The sequence below is a fragment of the Lissotriton helveticus genome, chromosome 5_1, assembly GCF_964261635.1.
Source record: "Lissotriton helveticus chromosome 5_1, aLisHel1.1, whole genome shotgun sequence".
NCBI classification, from domain to species: domain Eukaryota; kingdom Metazoa; phylum Chordata; class Amphibia; order Caudata; family Salamandridae; genus Lissotriton; species Lissotriton helveticus.
Window position 1 is genome coordinate 624,469,166 of NC_136065.1, and position 19,956 is coordinate 624,489,121.

General features: G+C 45.3%; 1 protein-coding gene across 1 annotated transcript in view; it reads left to right on the top strand.

The window, feature by feature from the left end:
- Nucleotides 1-19,956, top strand: part of LOC144752528 (trypsin-3-like) — a 317,381-nt gene that overhangs the window by 151,258 nt on the left and 146,167 nt on the right. The window contains exon 4 of the mRNA XM_078640427.1: nucleotides 11,318-11,459. Coding sequence (XP_078496553.1) covers nucleotides 11,318-11,459 — 142 coding nt within the window. The remainder of the gene's footprint in view (nucleotides 1-11,317; nucleotides 11,460-19,956) is intronic.

The following is a 19,956-nucleotide window of genomic DNA, read 5'->3' on the forward strand; positions in this document are numbered from 1 at the left end:
CAAGTCTGGTATCCCTGAACTCAGAATGTAATAACACATCTTTTAGGAAAGGTGTTTTTTAAATCCTGTGTTTGAGATTAGCCCTTTTTAGAAAGTGGCTGTTCTCTTGTCTGACCTTTCTGTGTGCATTGGCCTGTTTGTGAATTGACTGTCTGGTTTGTGCGTGGCAGGGGCTGGGTGGCTCCCAGAGGCTGAGTGGGCCATACCTGGGCTGAATAGCTCCATCTGCATCTAGAGTGGTGGGAGGGGGTAGCACCTGGGCCTGAATAGGGCTGTGCCTGCCTTCCACAATGCTGGCTCCACCTCCTGCTGGGCGGCTGACGACCCTGCCCCTCTCTCTGAAAGGAAAGGAGAAGACAGGAAAACAAAGTGGTCAAGGAACACCCAGAACTGGTTCAGATCGGGCTCAGAGCCCTCCTGCAGAAAGGGAACAAAGACTTTTAGGGGTATAAGTATAGGACCCCAGAATACAGAAAATTAGATCATCCTGGAATCAAGAAGGAACCTCTGCCAAGGAGAAATCTGGAAGACTGAAGAGGAAGGACTGTCCTGCTGTGTGTTTGTGGGCTGACCTGCAGTTGCTTTGCTGCCAAGGAGAGGGGAAGGACTTTGTTTTGTGCTGTGTGTAATGAGATATTCCCGCTTTTGGCCAGCTCCCTCACCAATGTCTTTAATACCTCGTTTGAGCTTGCAGCCACACCCAGTTGCTGGAAGGTGGCCCAGGTAAAACCTATCCTTAAAAAACCCACCAGTCACCCTACTGTTATGTCTAACTATAGGCCAATATCGCTACTGCCTTACTTCGGGAAAGTACTGGAACACCTAGTTAACAAGCATATCTCCATTTTTATTGAAGCCCATGCGCTTCTAGATCCCTCGCAGTCAGGATTTCCCGCTGCCCATGGGACGGAAACTGAAGTAATTGAGATAGTAGACAATATCCCTAGACAGAGGCGAGTCCGCAATTTTGATCCTATTAGCCCTTTCAGCTGCCTTTGACACCATTTCCCACAGCATTCTTAACCGACGGCTGTGGGAGATTGGTGTCAGAGGCAAAGCCCTGGCCTGGTTTGAGAACTATCTTGCGGACCGACTTACATATGTCAAAGTTAATACCTTGGAGTCTAGGAAGACCCCTCTCTCTGTAGGGATTCCACAGGGCTCCATTCTTAGCCCCCTACTATTCAACCTGTATCTCACCCCCCTGACCAATATTATAAAATCTCATGGCTTTTCTACAGTGTCCTACGTGGACGATACTCAGGTGCTTATCACCTGTAGCTTAGATGTCCTTGATACCCACATCAGATTTAAGAAGTGCATGATCAAGATCAGTGAATGGATGAGTGAAAACAAACTCCAACTAAACTATAGCAAAACAGAAATTATGCTATTTGGCAAGGCAAAGACAATCTGGTCACAGGACTGGTGGCCCCGAGAACTCGGACTTTGCCCCAAACACAAAGGACTGGTCCGTGATCTGGGAATTATGATCGAATGTGCTCTCTCTATGAAAGCACATGTCAACCAAGTATCAGGCATCTGTTACGGAATATTGCAGAAACTTCGTAAAATCTTTAAATGGCTACCTCTCAAGTCCAGGAAACCTTTGGTTCATGGACTAATTATCAGCCGCTTGCATTACGGTAATGCCATGTTCGCCACCATCAATGAGTGTCTGTTGACAAAGCTTCAAACCCTACAGAACGCCGCCGCACGTCTGGTGCTAGGGTTGCCTCCCAGGTCTCCCTCCCTGCCCAGTCTTAAAGAGTTACACTGGTTGCCTGTACGCCAAAGAAGTCAATTTAAGATCCTTAGTCTTACCCATAAACTCCTCTACGGCACAGGGCCTTCATACTTGGTGGAGAAATTGGTCTGGTACAAATCCTCCAGAGCTCTAAGATCCACTTCTAAATCTCTCCTAGTCCAGCCGCGGGTCTGAACTTCGAGAAATGGATGTCGGGCTTTTTCTTATATAGTCCCCCAACTTTGGAATAGGCTGCCTTCCCATCTGTTGTCCCTATCCAATCATCTGGCCTTTCGCAGGGGTCTAAAAACCTGGCTCTTTCCCAAGTAATTCCTCCCCACCCTCCACTCAAGCAAGGTTGTCGTCTCTTTCTCTGTTGCCGAGCGCCTTGAGACCTTTTGGTGAATCGTGCGCTAGACAAGAGCACATGACTATGACTATGACTATGTCCCCTTGCTTGAAGATATCTCCAATGGCCTGAGTAGAGCTGGCTCCCTGTTAAGAAGTCCCAGGAACAAAAGGACTTCACCCCCAGCTTCCCCCCTGAACTCTACTGAGAGCGTTCTGTCCTTCCTAGAGTGCTTGGGCCAGTTGTGGTGCTTCTGGAAGTGGTACCTGTTGTTGGGAAGCTGGACAAGGAGAAACTAAACACAATCTGCAAATTTTTGCAGGGTTATCCCCAAACTTTTTGCTTCTTCCTCCCTTGTTTTTCCTGAACTGTTGTTGTTGGTAATAGGACTCTGGGCACTTAACCACTGCTGATCAGTGCTAAAGTGCATATGCTCTCTGTGTAAAATGTAGTTGTAATTGGTTATCCATGATTGGCATATTTGTATTACCAGGAAGTCCCTAGTAAAGTGCACTGAGTGTGCCAGGGCAGGTGATTCAAATGCTACTAGTGGGCCTGCAGCACTGATTGTGCCACCGACATGAGTAGCCCTAAAATGGTGTCTCAGGCCTGCCACCGCAGTGCCTGTGTGCTGTCTCTGGACTGCCATGTAAACCTGGCCAGTGTCCCCACTGACCAGGCCTAACCCTTCCCTTCCTGCACACATTGGACACCCCTATGGAAGGCCCAAGGTGCCCCCATGGGCAGGGCGCAGTGTATGTGAAAGGTAGAGCATGTACTAGTGCAGGTGACATGCTCTGGTAGTGAATTACAGCCATTTTTGTTTTTCACTGCTGTAAGGCTATCTTGCCTATAGGCTATAATGGGGAATGTTGTGTACAGTGGTTACCTGCATATCTTCCCATAGGTGCAAGATAGGACATACAAGTTTGGTATCCCTGAACTCAGAATTTAATAACACATCTTTTAGGAAAGGTGGTTTTTAATTCCTGTGTTTGAAAACAGCACTTTTTAGAAAGTGGCTGTTCTCTTGTCTGACCTTTCTGTGTGCGTTGGCCTGTTTGTGAATTGACTGTCTGGTTTGTCCGTGGCAGGGGCTGGGTGGCTCCTAGAGGCTGAGTGAGCCATCCCTGGGCTGAATAGCTCCATCTGCACCTAGAGTGGTGGGAGGGGGTAGCACCTGAGCCTGAATAGGGCTGTGCCTGCCTTCCATAATGCTGACTCCACCTCCTGCTGGGCGGTTGACGACCCTGCCCCTCTCTCTGAAAGGAAGGAGAAGCCAGGAAAACAAAGTGCTCAAGGAACACCCAGAAGTGGTTCAAACTGGGCTCAGAGCCCTCCTGCACAAAGGTAAGAAAGACTTTTAGGGGTATAAGTTTAGGACCCCAGACTACAGAAAATTAGATCATCCTGGAATCAAGAAGGAACCTCTGCCAAGGAGAAAGCTGGAAGACTGAAGAGGAAGGACTGTCCTGTGTGTTTGTGGGCTGACCTGCAGTTGCTTTGCTGCCAAGGAGAGGGGAAGGACTTTGCTTTGTGCTGTGTCCCCTTGCTTGAAGAGATCTCCAATGGCCTGAGTAGAGCTGGCTCCCTGTTAAGAAGTCCCAGGAACAAAAGGACTTCACCCCCAGCTTCCCCCTGAACTCTACTGAGAGATTTCTGTCCTTCCTAGAGTGCTTGGGCCAGTTTTGCTTCTTCCTCCCTTGTTTTTCCTGACCTGTGGTTGTTGGCAATAGGACTCTGGGCACTTTACCACTGCTGATCAGTGCTAAAGTGCATATGCTCTCTGTGTAAATTGTAGTTGTAATTGGTTATCCATGACTGGCATATTATTATTACCAAGAAGTCCCTAGTAAAGTGCACTGAGTTTGCCAGGGCAGGTGATTCAAATGCTACTAGTGGGCTTGCAGCACTGATTGTGCCACCCACATGAGTAGCCCTAAAATGATGTCTCAGGCCTGCCACCGCAGTGCCTGTGTACAGTCTGTGGACTGCCATGTCAACCTGCCCAGTGTCCCCACTGACCAGGCCTAACCCTTCCCTTTCTGCACACATTGGACACGCTTATGGAAGGCCCAATGTACCCCCCTAGACAGGGTGCAGTGTATGTACTAGTGCAGGTGACATGCTCTGGTTGTGAATTACAGCCATTTTCGTTTTTCACTGCTGTAAGGCTATCTTGCCCATAGGCTATAATGGGGAATGCTGTGTACAGTGGTTACCTGCATATCTTCCCATAGGAACAAGACAGGACATACAAGTCTGGTATCCCTGAACTCAGAATGTAATAACACATCTTTTAGGAAAGGTGTTTTTTAAATCCTGTGTTTGAGATTAGCCCTTTTTAGAAAGTGGCTGTTCTCTTGTCTGACCTTTCTGTGTGCATTGGCCTGTTTGTGAATTGACTGTCTGGTTTGTGCGTGGCAGGGGCTGGGTGGCTCCCAGAGGCTGAGTGGGCCATACCTGGGCTGAATAGCTCCATCTGCATCTAGAGTGGTGGGAGGGGGTAGCACCTGGGCCTGAATAGGGCTGTGCCTGCCTTCCACAATGCTGGCTCCACCTCCTGCTGGGCGGCTGACGACCCTGCCCCTCTCTCTGAAAGGAAAGGAGAAGACAGGAAAACAAAGTGGTCAAGGAACACCCAGAACTGGTTCAGATCGGGCTCAGAGCCCTCCTGCAGAAAGGGAACAAAGACTTTTAGGGGTATAAGTATAGGACCCCAGAATACAGAAAATTAGATCATCCTGGAATCAAGAAGGAACCTCTGCCAAGGAGAAATCTGGAAGACTGAAGAGGAAGGACTGTCCTGCTGTGTGTTTGTGGGCTGACCTGCAGTTGCTTTGCTGCCAAGGAGAGGGGAAGGACTTTGTTTTGTGCTGTGTGTAATGAGATATTCCCGCTTTTGGCCAGCTCCCTCACCAATGTCTTTAATACCTCGTTTGAGCTTGCAGCCACACCCAGTTGCTGGAAGGTGGCCCAGGTAAAACCTATCCTTAAAAAACCCACCAGTCACCCTACTGTTATGTCTAACTATAGGCCAATATCGCTACTGCCTTACTTCGGGAAAGTACTGGAACACCTAGTTAACAAGCATATCTCCATTTTTATTGAAGCCCATGCGCTTCTAGATCCCTCGCAGTCAGGATTTCCCGCTGCCCATGGGACGGAAACTGAAGTAATTGAGATAGTAGACAATATCCCTAGACAGAGGCGAGTCCGCAATTTTGATCCTATTAGCCCTTTCAGCTGCCTTTGACACCATTTCCCACAGCATTCTTAACCGACGGCTGTGGGAGATTGGTGTCAGAGGCAAAGCCCTGGCCTGGTTTGAGAACTATCTTGCGGACCGACTTACATATGTCAAAGTTAATACCTTGGAGTCTAGGAAGACCCCTCTCTCTGTAGGGGTTCCACAGGGCTCCATTCTTAGCCCCCTACTATTCAACCTGTATCTCACCCCCCTGACCAATATTATAAAATCTCATGGCTTTTCTACAGTGTCCTACGTGGACGATACTCAGGTGCTTATCACCTGTAGCTTAGATGTCCTTGATACCCACATCAGATTTAAGAAGTGCATGATCAAGATCAGTGAATGGATGAGTGAAAACAAACTCCAACTAAACTATAGCAAAACAGAAATTATGCTATTTGGCAAGGCAAAGACAATCTGGTCACAGGACTGGTGGCCCCGAGAACTCGGACTTTGCCCCAAACCCAAAGGACTGGTCCGTGATCTGGGAATTATGATCGAATGTGCTCTCTCTATGAAAGCACATGTCAACCAAGTATCAGGCATCTGTTACGGAATATTGCAGAAACTTCGTAAAATCTTTAAATGGCTACCTCTCAAGTCCAGGAAACCTTTGGTTCATGGACTAATTATCAGCCGCTTGCATTACGGTAATGCCATGTTCGCCACCATCAATGAGTGTCTGTTGACAAAGCTTCAAACCCTACAGAACGCCGCCGCACGTCTGGTGCTAGGGTTGCCTCCCAGGTCTCCCTCCCTGCCCAGTCTTAAAGAGTTACACTGGTTGCCTGTACGCCAAAGAAGTCAATTTAAGATCCTTAGTCTTACCCATAAACTCCTCTACGGCACAGGGCCTTCATACTTGGTGGAGAAATTGGTCTGGTACAAATCCTCCAGAGCTCTAAGATCCACTTCTAAATCTCTCCTAGTCCAGCCGCGGGTCTGAACTTCGAGAAATGGATGTCGGGCTTTTTCTTATATAGTCCCCCAACTTTGGAATAGGCTGCCTTCCCATCTGTTGTCCCTATCCAATCATCTGGCCTTTCGCAGGGGTCTAAAAACCTGGCTCTTTCCCAAGTAATTCCTCCCCACCCTCCACTCAAGCAAGGTTGTCGTCTCTTTCTCTGTTGCCGAGCGCCTTGAGACCTTTTGGTGAATCGTGCGCTAGACAAGAGCACATGACTATGACTATGACTATGTCCCCTTGCTTGAAGAGATCTCCAATGGCCTGAGTAGAGCTGGCTCCCTGTTAAGAAGTCCCAGGAACAAAAGGACTTCACCCCCAGCTTCCCCCCTGAACTCTACTGAGAGCGTTCTGTCCTTCCTAGAGTGCTTGGGCCAGTTGTGGTGCTTCTGGAAGTGGTACCTGTTGTTGGGAAGCTGGACAAGGAGAAACTAAACACAATCTGCAAATTTTCAAGCATCACTCGCTTGTGGAGCGCATCCCCAACAGTGCGAGGAAATTCCCGCCGCCGCGAAAATCGAGATAGTTGCAGCGCCTGTTGCCGCTGCAAGAACCGACGCATCCTTCGCTTGCGGAACGTATCTCTCCGGTGCGGGAAGATTACCATAGCTGCAAGTATCGTCGCAGAGCCTGTTGTCGCTGTTTGAGATCGTTGTACCGCTTGCTTGCGGACTGCATCGCGTCCTGCAAGAGTCGACGCAGAGCCATCGCAGCGAGGCGCCGCGAGAGGAGAAGATCGACACTGTGCTGCGCATCGCCGCCGCACCTGAGATCGTCACCGTCCTGAAGATCGTCGCATCGTAACTTTGCGAGACGCTTCCTACGAAACCTGCGCACCGGAATCTATAAAAGGTATCGCATCTGTCCCCATACAAACCGGAGTCACCGCAACACGCCAGCTGCGTCCAGCGGGGTTGTCGCATCGCCTCCCCAGGGTCTCAGGAGTGACGCATCACTTGTTTTTCAACGCTGCAGCTTTCACTTGGAACTTTTGTCGCAGCTAAAGGTACTTTTGGCTAAAACGTGACGCAACTTTGGATTATTTTAACGCAACCCTAAGAACTCATTTGAAATCATATTCTTAAACTGTGTGTTGGATTTTTGTTGTTTTGGTCTTGTTTAGTTTAGATTAAATACTTCTATTTTTCTAAACTGGTGTGGAGTCCATTTGTGGTGTTTTCAATGTGTTACTGTGAGTGTTGGTACAAATTCTTTACACATTGCCTTTGATAAGCCTGTCTGCTCGTGCCAAGCTACCAAGGGGGTGAGCAGGGGTTAGCTAAAGAGTGTATCCCCCTTACCCTGACTAGAGGCCAGGGTCCCAATTTGTCACAAGTACCTACCTGTGCCAGCTAGAGACCCCGAAATCTAACAAATATGTACTCTCATTTTTCTCATATGGTAGCAGAGCCTTCCACAGCGAAAATAAGTTTTAGGAGCTTGTCACTTCAGGAATATGGTGATATTAAATTACTACTTGTCCCATTTTTTAATACTATCCACCCTGCCATGTGGGTTACAAATCTTACAAAGCATTGACTTATTAATCTTTAGGAGCAAGGTTTTTCTCCTGTCAAACAGGTGATTTTGACAGGTCGGGAAGCATGTTTCAACTGCAGCAATTAGGCTCCACTGGTAGGCCTGAAGTCATGTTTTCCTTAATGCACTAGTGGATGGCACAGTGAGTACTCTAGGTCACAGGTGACAGTTAACTTTCTGCTCCATAAGTGTATTTTCTGCACCATACACTATAGCTTTATAAGAAAGGTAAATCAACCAACCAGAGACTAGCCAATTTCTAGATGTTTTAAGAGTCCCACTAAATATACTGGGCAATGGACAGTAGTGCCCAAGTGTGCAGGGTCTAAAAACCAGAAAACAAATTCAGTACAAAATATGGGGGTGAACACACAAAAATCTGCATTTTTTCACAGAGTTGTGGACGGGGAGAAGTGAATGGACGCATAGTTCTCAATCAAGACCAACTGGAAATAACCAGTGGTCAAGGATTCCTGAATGAGTTTAAACCTTATGGATTGTATTTGGTGGTCAGTCTCTAATTGAAGCCACTATTGTTAGTGGATTATTCTGCATTCATCCCATTGTGGGAGAGAAAGTTCCGAAAGAGCATCAGTGCTGCAACCCAGATCATAGTTCAACTGATGTATACCTCATCAGAGTTGGCAATTATCACATTGTTATTTTTTATGTCCGCTTTAAAATTCTGTCTGCTTATGGAATAGGTAAAGATGAGATAATTCCCAAGTGCATCATGATAGATTGCACACTAGGAAATGGAGAATCAGAAAGCTAGTATTCACCAAGGCATCACTTGATTTAATGAATCACTTTGTCCTGCTACTGTGAAGCAAGTGCTCAGTCATGCTTGTTAGTACAGGGCATCACAAGTAATGTTTGAGGTAAGTGGTATTTCTGGGCCTGCATAGTGCAGGCTATCCTGCGTTCCTTAGCTAGGCAAAAAAAATCAATGGAAACGTAGCAGCCTATCAGGACCACATCAGCCCCCTCCCCCATCCCCCCCCCCGCCCTTCGTGTGTGGCAGCCTGGGCTGGGACAGCTTCCCGGGCACACACATAGCCGCACCAAGTACTTCACAGGTCTTTAAAATACCAATTACTTGCTAGCAAGGCTTTTTTGTGTTTTCACCCCTTCTTAGAGCCCCTGCATCTCCACTCTGCATATTGCTGAAAGAATCAGCCCCACCCGAAATTTGTAGTAGCCCCCCGACGAAATTTGGCTCTAGTTGCACCTCTCGACCACATTCTTTAACTCCTAAAGCAGAATACTTTGAAAATGGGCTCAGTTAATCAGCAAGTTGTTTCATGTAGTTTAACTATGGTGTCAGAGTATGAGAAGTGCCAGCTGGATCGGGGGTCAGTGGAGAGTAGGGGCTTTGTAGTTTGTCCACTCATCACTCCAGCCAGGGTCCCTAGTCACAGCTCCCAACCACAAGGTTGCATGTTGCAAAGCAGAAGGGCAAAAGTTGGGGAGTTGTTTGTAGGGTAGCTGTATGGCTGTAAACTAATTTAAAGTATGGGGGAACGTTGTGGTACAATTCCTGCTGTTTCCCATTGTTGGTTAGGGCCTTCAGCAACGTGCTGGAAGGCTGTTAGTCTGAAGAGGTTCCCTGGGTCAGAGGGGATTGGGGGGTCATTGTCCACACCATCTCCTTCCCAGTGGTGGCTCACCATGCTGTGGGGTATGACGAGCTGCAGCATGAACTTCGGAACTCGCAGGAGAAATGGAGGTATGGTGTAAGCAGGGCCTTCATGTTATTGCCTGCAAGGCCGAAAAGAGCCCTCAATTATCTCTTGCTGCAATCACACAGTAGACAGAGGAGCCAACAGTGAGGGTCACATGTGCCAGTGTGAGGAGAACATGCCATTTATAGGCCAACTTTGCCTGTGTGCCCTGTGAAGCAGAGCTTTGAATTCTACTAGTAGAACATCAATCATCATGGCACTTCATCAGTTGCTGTGGTGATTGTTGAACAACATGAATGCTCGGGACAATGTGAAAAATAAAGAGGTGCAAAGTGATCTTTACATAGTTAGAACCTTTGTCCCTACACATCCTTGGAGTTTAAATTTGACACCCTTACACAGAGTCCTCAAGCTCCAATACAGAAACCCACAGACATGGACACATGAATACACACACACTGCCATTGGCACAATGACAATTAGGCACGATCACACACACACCAAAACACAGGTGCCCACACTCACATACAAGCACACACTAAGACAAACACAAAAGTCATATAGGCACATATACTTGCTCCGATCCACGGACTGACACAAAAAATGCATATACAGACAAAAAAGCACAATCGCACAGATGTACACACACCAATACACAAACACATAGAAAGCCATACACACACCTAAATAAACAAAAACAATCTATCTTTCCCTCTCTCGCAGCTGCCAAATCTCATCCTGCTCCAAGGCACATCTGGGACCAAGAAGTATCAACAAGAACTTGAGATGCATGTTACAATTTGCAACCAGTGCCTGGTTAGAGATATTGTTAGATCTCCTTTCCAAGATTCAGGATGTCTGAATCGCTCATGAGGTCCTCCATATAGATTTTGCTGGTCATTGCAATTCTGCACTTGGCTTACAAATGTATTGCTCTTTCCTATACCTCTGTTCAGATTTGGAATTCTGACCTGTTTTTTGAACATCAGGAAACTGGGTTAAACGTTTCCTACAAATGTCTGATCCCTAAATTTTCAGCGCACAAGATTTACCTGAGCCTTGCCATGAGTTGATTGCTGTTTTTTCATTTCATCTGCTGTCTCCCTTGTGAAATTATTTAGAGTAGGAGATCGTGATGCTGAAAGACTTAGGGTCTCCTTACGAGTTTGGCGATCCAACTGGGGGTGCAAATGTGCAAGGTGTGCCCCCTGCATGTTTTTACCCCCAGCCGCGGCATCGCAAAATGCGATGCAGAGTGCGCTACGAAATTCGTTTTATTTATTAAATTGTTTACTTACCTCCAATTATCCATATTCCAGTTTTTAGCAACCCCCACCCTGCCCCTCCCCCGCCCCGCCTCTCTGCCCCATCGGAACTCCCTCCACGGGCCGTGGCTGTTTACCCCTAGTTCCTGCACAGGAAGAAATGCATGACATGGTTTATTTATTCTTTTACACCGTGCAGGAATGTGATGAGGCACTCCCATGGCGCTGCCTTTCAATTGCTCTCCTTTGAGCCTTAGACAGGCACTGGTGTGGTACTGCTGCAGCAGCCCCCCCCTTCCACCCCGCACAAGATTAACTCATAATCAGGTGGGTGGTCTCACTACGGGTTTGGTGACATTGTAGCGGGGCGCTGGCATGGCGGCCCGCTCCAAGACCGCCAAACTTGTAATCAGCACCTAAAGCTCTGTGTGCAATATTGCATCCAAGCCTGCTCATCAGGCTCTCTTGAGTGAAGGATCTTAACACTTTCTTCTTGTAATTCTCCTTTCTGACAGACTGGAGCAGATGCTGATTGTGGCTGGCGAGTATTCCCTGTCAGTCTTCGAAGGAACTGAGCAGATATTCCGACCAATTCTAATGGTGGCCCACCCAAACTACAACTCTGTTTCCAGAAATGCAGACATAATGCTGATAAAGGTGAAAGTCAATTGTATCCTAACTCCATGCCTCCTCTGCATCTCAAGTCTTTATCCCTCCCAATTCCACCGAACCTCACCATGCTCGATCTGTTTTGCTGTCAAAGTGCAGGTATTGTGACCATGGTAATTTCAGGTCTTTGATTGTAAATGATGGGTTGAGGCTGGTCCTGTGATGAAAAGGAGTTAGGTTGATTCTATCAGCACTTTGCCCTAATACATTCAAAGGGCTGATGAGCAGGATTGAACAGTGTGAATTATGTGACCAGGGCCGGACTGGCTATCGGGCAGTTAGGAATGCTGCTGAGCTACTGCCTGATTTTACTGCACTGGAGGCTTATTTCGTCCATGGAGACCTGCGTGTGCTGCGAAATACTGAAAGCAAAACGAATTTTGTTTAGCTCACGCAGGTCCCCATTAACGAAATCACCCCCAAGCTCAGCAGCATTCCTAACTGCCCGGTAGCCAGTCCGGCCCTGTATGTGACTTTAGAGGAAAGAAGAGTTAAGGTCTCTTGATGGTTAAGGATTGTGTAGGTTCCGTTTTAGTCATTGTCAAAGGATAGGTCTCATCTGGTACTTAGATGAGTGAGGATGAGCAATGGGTAAGTGAGCTAAGAAGACAATTAACTGGGTCAGACCAATCTTTTGCTTTAAAATGATTGATTGATTTTGAGTGTACTCGAAACTGAAAAAACAAAGGTCAAGGTGATCTTATAGTTAGATGACAATGACACCCACGGTGTAACATTCTAAAATGAAAACTCGCCAGTCACAGTTCAGTGAGCTAACTATACCTTGCAGACTCACCATGCACTGTTTATAACCTCATATAGTTAATCAATAATGGCATGGCCATTGACACCATTGTTGACTTTATTGTTGACATCTCAAATGACATCATTGATGACATCACTGACGACATCATCAAATGAATGTGACAGCTTGGCATAGACTTTTCTTACTGGAAGGTGTTCATCAAGGTACATCAAGCCCTAATTTCTCTAACTCTTTACTGCTGGTAGGTGTTTGTGCTTTTAACATTCTTGGCCTCCAAATGGGTCGTTTTCATGTGTGAAGGGAATTATTGCTCTGTGAATGGTTGTGTACAGTGCAAAGACCATGTGCAGTAGAGACTTCATGACTCGTTTCTAATTGATTGCTCATAATAGGTCAGCTATCTGTAAAAGCTTTGCTGCACGGCAAAGATTGTACGTAGTTGGTATTCTCCTATGGGCCCTTGGGTATCTGGGTGCAGTGGGATTTGCATGAGAGGGTTGAAACTAGTTGCGATGAACATATGCACCAGGTACTTGCCCACTCGTGTGAGCTTGATTGCATCCAAGAGGTGAGCTGTATCTGTAAATGTCTGGTACAAGATGAAAGCTGTGAGTAGTAGGGCTTTCACCACATAAGGGACCTTTGTGTCTATCAGGAGTGGGCTTTCCATGGACGGATTCTGCACAGGGCGAAGACTGTTTGCAGTAGGAACTTTCCTACACATGTCTGCTCTGTTACCCACCAGAGATTGGCTACCCTCGAACAGTACACTCCAGTGAAAAGGCTGTGCTTAGTAGGGGTTTGGATGTCTGGAGGAAGTGGGTCCTACAAGAAAAGTTGTTCACAGTGCAAAGGCAGTGTTGAGCAAGGGATTTCCCACCGGTGTCTGGTTGACTGCTAACATGAGATCAGCTATCCACAAAGGGTTTGGTGGGGTATGGTACTGGATGATGGCCGTGAGTAGGAGGAGCTAGTTTCACCTGGAGGGAAGGGGCATCTGTGTCTGGAGGGTAGTTTATGCTTTACATGATCTTGCACAATTTAATACTGACTTTCATTCCTGAAATGATATACTGATTTATGGAACAATTTGAAGCGCAGTAAGTTGAATTATGTCATTAGTGATGTCATCAACGATGTCACTGAATGGTGTTCAGACAAAATATCGAAAGTAAAGTATCGTCAGATAGAAATATCGAATCTGACATTTTGGCACACAGAAATATCATGTGCAAGAATATTGTTGTCAAGAGTATTGATTGTAAGGTAAGTAATATCAATTTTAACAATATCGAAATCATTATTATAATTTACAAATATATCGAACTCATTAATATAGTTTACAAAAATATTGTTGTTAAGAATTTCGTTTTTAACTTATTTTCATGTATTTTGTTAATTTTTTTAATATAGTTTTTAATTGTTAGTAAGTCGAAAGGTAATTTTAGAGTTCTTTTTCATTTTTAGTGCTGTCGCGGATTTTGGGGTTTATAGGGGTACAGGGTGGAAAGTAAATTAATTATAATTTAATAATACATGTCTAATTCATTTTTTTATTTAATTGATTATTATTTATGTTAATTGTATAATTGATAAAAAAAATATTTTGAGGTGCAGATTGTGTGTTTTATAGGGGTATAGCATGGAAAGTAAATTATTATAATTGATTTAAACAATATTTAATTAATATAAAGGATGGGAAATAAATTATTTCTGATTAATTAATTGTTAATTAATATTATTTGATAATTATGTAAATTGTGTAATTCCATTTTTTTGGGCGTGGGTGTTGTTTTTGTATTTATAATAATTATTGTAATGATAAATAATTATGTAAAATGTGTAAGAAATTCTTTATGTTATATATTAGGTCCCCGATTACGATGTCATTCAAAAAGGCTCTGAACGGGATTCGGATTCAATGAATCCGATTCGGACCTCATCTTTCAGAATGAATCTGACACATTTCCAACCGACTAATTACGATGCCCGGAAACCGTTTGGGCAGTCCAAATCGGTTCCGAAAGGTATTCCGACAGCCCGAGTCTTTTGGATGTGAATTGTACAGCTGTATGGACACGATTTCCAAGTGAGCAATTATAATGACCGATTCGGACAGCCGTTCTGATATGGTCTGCCAGACACTAAACGGCTGTCGGAATCTGATTTAGGGGGCCCTTAGCAGACCCCCCTTCACCCTGAGGTCTAAAGTTGGGGCCCTTGGGGGTACCCAAGGACCCCCCCTTCCCAACCATGCTCAGTGTGGCAGGCACCATGGGTCGCCCGCCACGGGGTTCAGGCTTTTCCCCAATGACCCCTTTTTAGGTCTCGCCTAGACGAAAGCAAAAGCAAAGCTTTTGCTGTCTAGGGCGAGACAACTTATGTTATCACTTTTGGGGGAATGTGGACAGCAGACTGTCACGCGCTTCTCCTGCCGGAGATTTGACCTTGTGTGCGCGCTTTGGCGTCTTGGCTGCTCGTAACGTGCATGGTGGTGCGCGCGCTACACTGACGCATGCGCACATACACACGCATACACAGACACACACACTGCATACACACACGCACCCCCCTTAAACAGACGCACGCGCACACAGACAGACGCACGCACGCACAGACACACTCGAACAGACACACGCGCATACACCCCCACCCTCACCCCCACTCACCGGGCTCCTCTCCCCTTAGGCATGTTCGGCCCTTTCCGATGTTCTTCACGACGGGAGCTGCCGGACCTGGTAGAGCGGGGGCTGGCCGCCGATGTTCACGACGGGACTGGAGCTGCCGGACCTGGTAGAGCGGGGGCTGCCCGCGCATGCGCGGCATTTCTAACCGGTGCCGGGGCTCTCAGAATGAAAGTTAGAAATGCCGCGCATGCGTGGGCAGCCCCCGCCCTCCCAGGTCTCGTCACAGAACACATAGAGAATGTTAATGACCTCTCACCCCCAGTGCTGACTTATTATTTCCCCCACAGGTTGTCTGTGTTTTCAACAGCTCCACAGCACACTTACAATAACAAAGGTACTCTGCAGCATGAATGCCATGGCTATGGTCTGACTTGAGCATTTGTACCACATATCATCACGGTGAACAATGCAGCACTTGAGTGGAGCGCAGAGCCAGGTCGTGTCTCCGGGGGATGAGGTCACCCCGAGGAAATGAGAGCTGGAACGCCATTGGTTTGAGTGAATGGCCGCTTGTTAGCCAGAGAGAGCACAGGCAGGCTCCAATTTTCTACTTGCTGCATGAGGTGTCAAAGCTTATGCTTAACCGCATTATTCTGCAGCACAAAGAGGTTTTTCACCCCCCACTCTCCACCACTATTGTGGTCCTTTGTTCTGGGTGAATCGTAATCTTGTTACACAGTGGCGTGCGCGGCAAGAGTGAAAAAGGCCTTGATGGATGCAAAGAAAATGTATCCTCTGCTCGAGTGAAATGTGCCTTAATGCATTCATTTATGACACGTGGAAGGACATCTAGAAAAAGCTCATACCTGTCAGTAACACTACACAGATAACCTACACAGCTCCGATATTATTCATCACTTGATTGCGACTGACATGATGGGAACTTAACTAACCGAATCTTACTGCGGTTTAAATACATATTTTCTATTTATTTTTCAAAAATGGGTATCGCCTTTTATTTTCCATGTGATTACTTGCAGGCCGCGAAAAGCATCTTTTGGAAAACCATTTTGTACGGGTTCCAAATGTGAATCCTCCACTCGACTCCGCACTGGTAATATTTGCAAACACCGATAAGGCTGCAAGGAGAGGTTGTTACCGGAAGTAAATTAAAACAAGCATTTGCAATGCAATAGGTCTCGCATTTGCGAGAGTTTGAGCCGGTGTTCTCGTTGGAACACAGGCTCCCATTAAAGTTAATGCAAGTCCGACCGAACGTTTTTTGGGAAGCATTGTAATCAGTCGGTTGGACTTGCAGAACCTGAGTCGTTTGGTAATGATTGCAAAACCGATTCTGTCGGAAGAGTTTCCGAACGACATCTTAATCATGCCCTATGTGCGAGCTGTGGCATTTGTAGAAGTAAAGGATGGGAAGTTAATTATATATAATTAATTTTGTATAGGTACTAATAATAATCGTTTCGTTGACAATTAATTATGAAAATTATGCAAATAATATTCTTTATTTTATATAATAGTTGTGGGTTGTTTGCTTTGTATGGATAAGGGTGGGGAGGTAATTAAATATAAATATAATTATTTTAGAAATAGATAATTACTATTAATAATTTATTACATATTTAAATATGTAACATGTGTAAATAAAATAATTTAAAGAATTAATTTTGGATATATGTTGTGCGTTTTGTAGGAATATAGGATAGAAAATTATTTAAGTAATAATACATTTAAAAATAATTAATGTTTTATAATTGTTATTTATTATTGCATGTGTTATTTGTGTGTCATGAGATAACTGTAGGGAATGGCCTTAGACAGGGGTGCGTCTTGGCACCCCTGTTATTTTCAATTTTCTTAGCAGATCTCCCGGCAGTATTAGAAGTTGAAAGAAGCGCAAGCTCAAGAATGAGTGGTCACAAAGTGCCCTGTCTCCTATACTCTGATGATCTAGTGATCCTTGATCAAACAAAAAATGGACTCCAAAGGAAATTAAATGTTTTTAAACATTATTGTGATAGAAAATTCTAGACAGTAAATATGGAAAAAACAAAGGTATTATGTTTTGGTAAGAGCCATAAGAATTTTAATTGTTTTTTAGGCCAAGACAAATTGGAGGCAGTTAAAGAATATAGATACTTAGGCCTCTGGTTTGATAGTGCGCTAAAATGGCGCACCTACTTGGAGGCTCAAAAAGCAAAAGCTTTTTCGTCCGTATGTGGGCTAAAAAAGTTTAACAAAGGCTATGGCGATATGTCACATAGACCAATGTTAAAGGCATTTGAAGCAATGATCCCCCCGCAAGTATTGCACGGGGCTGAGGTTCTTTACCTGAGTGGTAAATATGGGTGGGATCAGGAAGACGGAAACATTTTTAAATTATTAATGTCTTTACCTAGCTGCACAATGATTCAAGCCATCAGACTGGAGCTAGGGTTAACATCTTGGAGTGTGCAGTCCCAAATGGCCTTGTTAAGATTTTGGAAGCGTCAGGACCCAGGAGATGTACAGAAGGTCTCACAATGGTGCAGAGAGGAGATTCAAACAAGTAACCTCAGTTGGGCAAAGGATGTGAGAAGAATCCTCCAGAAAGTAGCAGGGCGCCTTAATGTGATACTCTCTCAGCACACCTTGGTGGTCGATTTTACAAAGAGAATGCTTAGGGAACAACGGCAGTCTTATTCAAGGTCACAGGACCTTGATTATATGTTAGAGAAAATATCGGTCCATTGGCTAAAAAGCTCATGGGCAAATGAAGCTTGGTTTCCGTATCATATCATTTGTAAAGCGCACTACTCACCCGTGAGGGTCTCAAGGCGCTGGGGTGGGGAATGCTGCTACTGCTCGAAAAGCCAGGTCTTGAGGAGTTTTCTGAAGGTCAGCAGGTCTTGGGTCTGCCGTAGGTGGATGGGGAGGGTGTTCCAGGTCTTGGCAGTGAGGTGGGAGAACGATCTGCCGCCTGAGGTCGCTCTTCAGAAGCGGGGGACTGTAGCAAGGGCGAGGTCGGCAGAGCGGAGCTGGCAGGTGGGGGTCTAGAAGCTGAGTCGTCTATTGAGGTATGTTGGTCCGGTGTTGTGGAGTGCCTTGTGTGCGTGGGTGAGGAGCTTGAAGGTTATCCTCTTGCTGACCGAGAGCCAGTGCAGGTCTCTCAGGTGGGGTGTGATGTGGCTGTGGCAAGGGATGTCGAGGATCAGGCGTGCAGAGGCGTTCTGGATGCGTTGGAGCCGTCTCAGGAGTTTGGCCGAGGCTCCTGCGTAGAGGGCATTTCCATAACCCAACCTGCTGCTGACAAGGACCTGGGTGACTGTTCTTCTTGTTTCAGTGGGGATCCACTTGTAGATCCTACGGAGCATGCGGAGGGTGTTGAAGCAGGGGGAGGAGACAGCGTCAACCTGTTTAGTCATGGAGACTAAATCCAACACTTTCCCTACTGTTGCACTGACTGGAGTGGGAATAGTAAATTTTACTCATCCGCAATCGAACAAGTACCCTACTGTTGTACTGACTAGAGTTGGAATTATTAATTGTATCCCTGTGTAATCCAAAGTTTCCATAGTGTTGCACTGCCTCGAGTAGGACTAGTACATTTACCCCTCCTGAATCCAATGCTTTGCCTACTCCTTACTAAATTGAAGGGAAAATATTATATATATATAATAATTTTAAAATTTGGTAGTTTACTTTACTTTGTTTCTATTTATATTATTATCTTTCATGTTTATTGAAAATTATATAATGTTTTTAATATGTATTATATATTTAGAAAATTGTATTTTGTAGAACGTTCATCTTATTGATGTGAGTGATTGTTGTGTCTTTATTATGCACCTTGCTGGCTTCAGCTAGCTACCTATGGAGGACTCATGGAACAATTAGACTGCAATAATACTCAAAGCCATGAAACACCATAGTAAAGAACAGTGCCCCTCAAGGATCATCACCTCTGGCTCACCCAAGGCCCACAGAAAAGGCCTCCAAAGAGTGGTGTGCACATTAGATTGTCTTGTGAGAGGGGTGGATCGTGATGTTGTGAGTCAGCTGTCAATGAGAATCTCAGTTATGGAGCTGGTGTCATATTGTCAGTGAGGTGGTTGTGTAGGAGTATCTCTAATATGGGATTGGTTTTCTGCCTACAGGAGGCCTATTAAAAAGCAGATTTCCTTTTTTTATTTAAATATATTTATTTTAGCCAACGCACAGTTATCACATTACAGCGTATACTTTCAAATAATACAATTACTTTTCTTTACAGTACACTTCTTATCAGAATTATTTTCAGCAAAATCGCTATCCATCCATCTAAACATCCTACTAATTTCATTGAATTAACATCATCTTGAGATTCCTACAGTGGCTAGAGCGAAAAGCCTTCAATATTTCCTACACTAATCAGTCATCCCCAACCCTTCTCTCCATTTTATAATAGGGTCCCATATCCTTAACCCCAATCTCCTCTTTTTCCTGCCCTTCCGAGCATATATGTTTTTTTCCAGATTGTATGTTGACAGGAGATTAGACAACCAAACTTGCATTGCTGGGGGATTTTTATCCAGCCAGGCCCTGGCTATGCAGAGCCTATAGACTGCCATGGCGACGAAAACAAAGTCTGCCTGATCAATATTGCTATCCACCACTATACCTAACAATATTTCTACCGGTGTTAGAGTAATCTGGATACCCAAAGAATTATCTAGAAACTTCTCTATCTCTTTTATCACTGTGTGCAATTGTGGACATGCAGCAAATATATGTATTAGATCTGCTTCGGTGGAGCTACATCTCGGGCATGTAATGCCTACACTACCCCCCCATTTTGCTATCTTCGCTGGTGTGTAGTATAGCGAATAAAGAGTTTTATACTGCTGCGATTGGAGCGGGGCTGAGCAGAGCAATGTGCGACCTAAGTCCAATGCCTCTTGAAACCAAGTAACTTCCCCATCTAATTTATCTGCCCATTTAACACTATGCTTATCTCTATCATCTATTTTTGTTGCTAACAAGCTAGCATAGAAACTCCGAATTGAGCAATCCCCTCCTACTCGGATTTTCTCCAATATCTCTACCTTGGCAAACC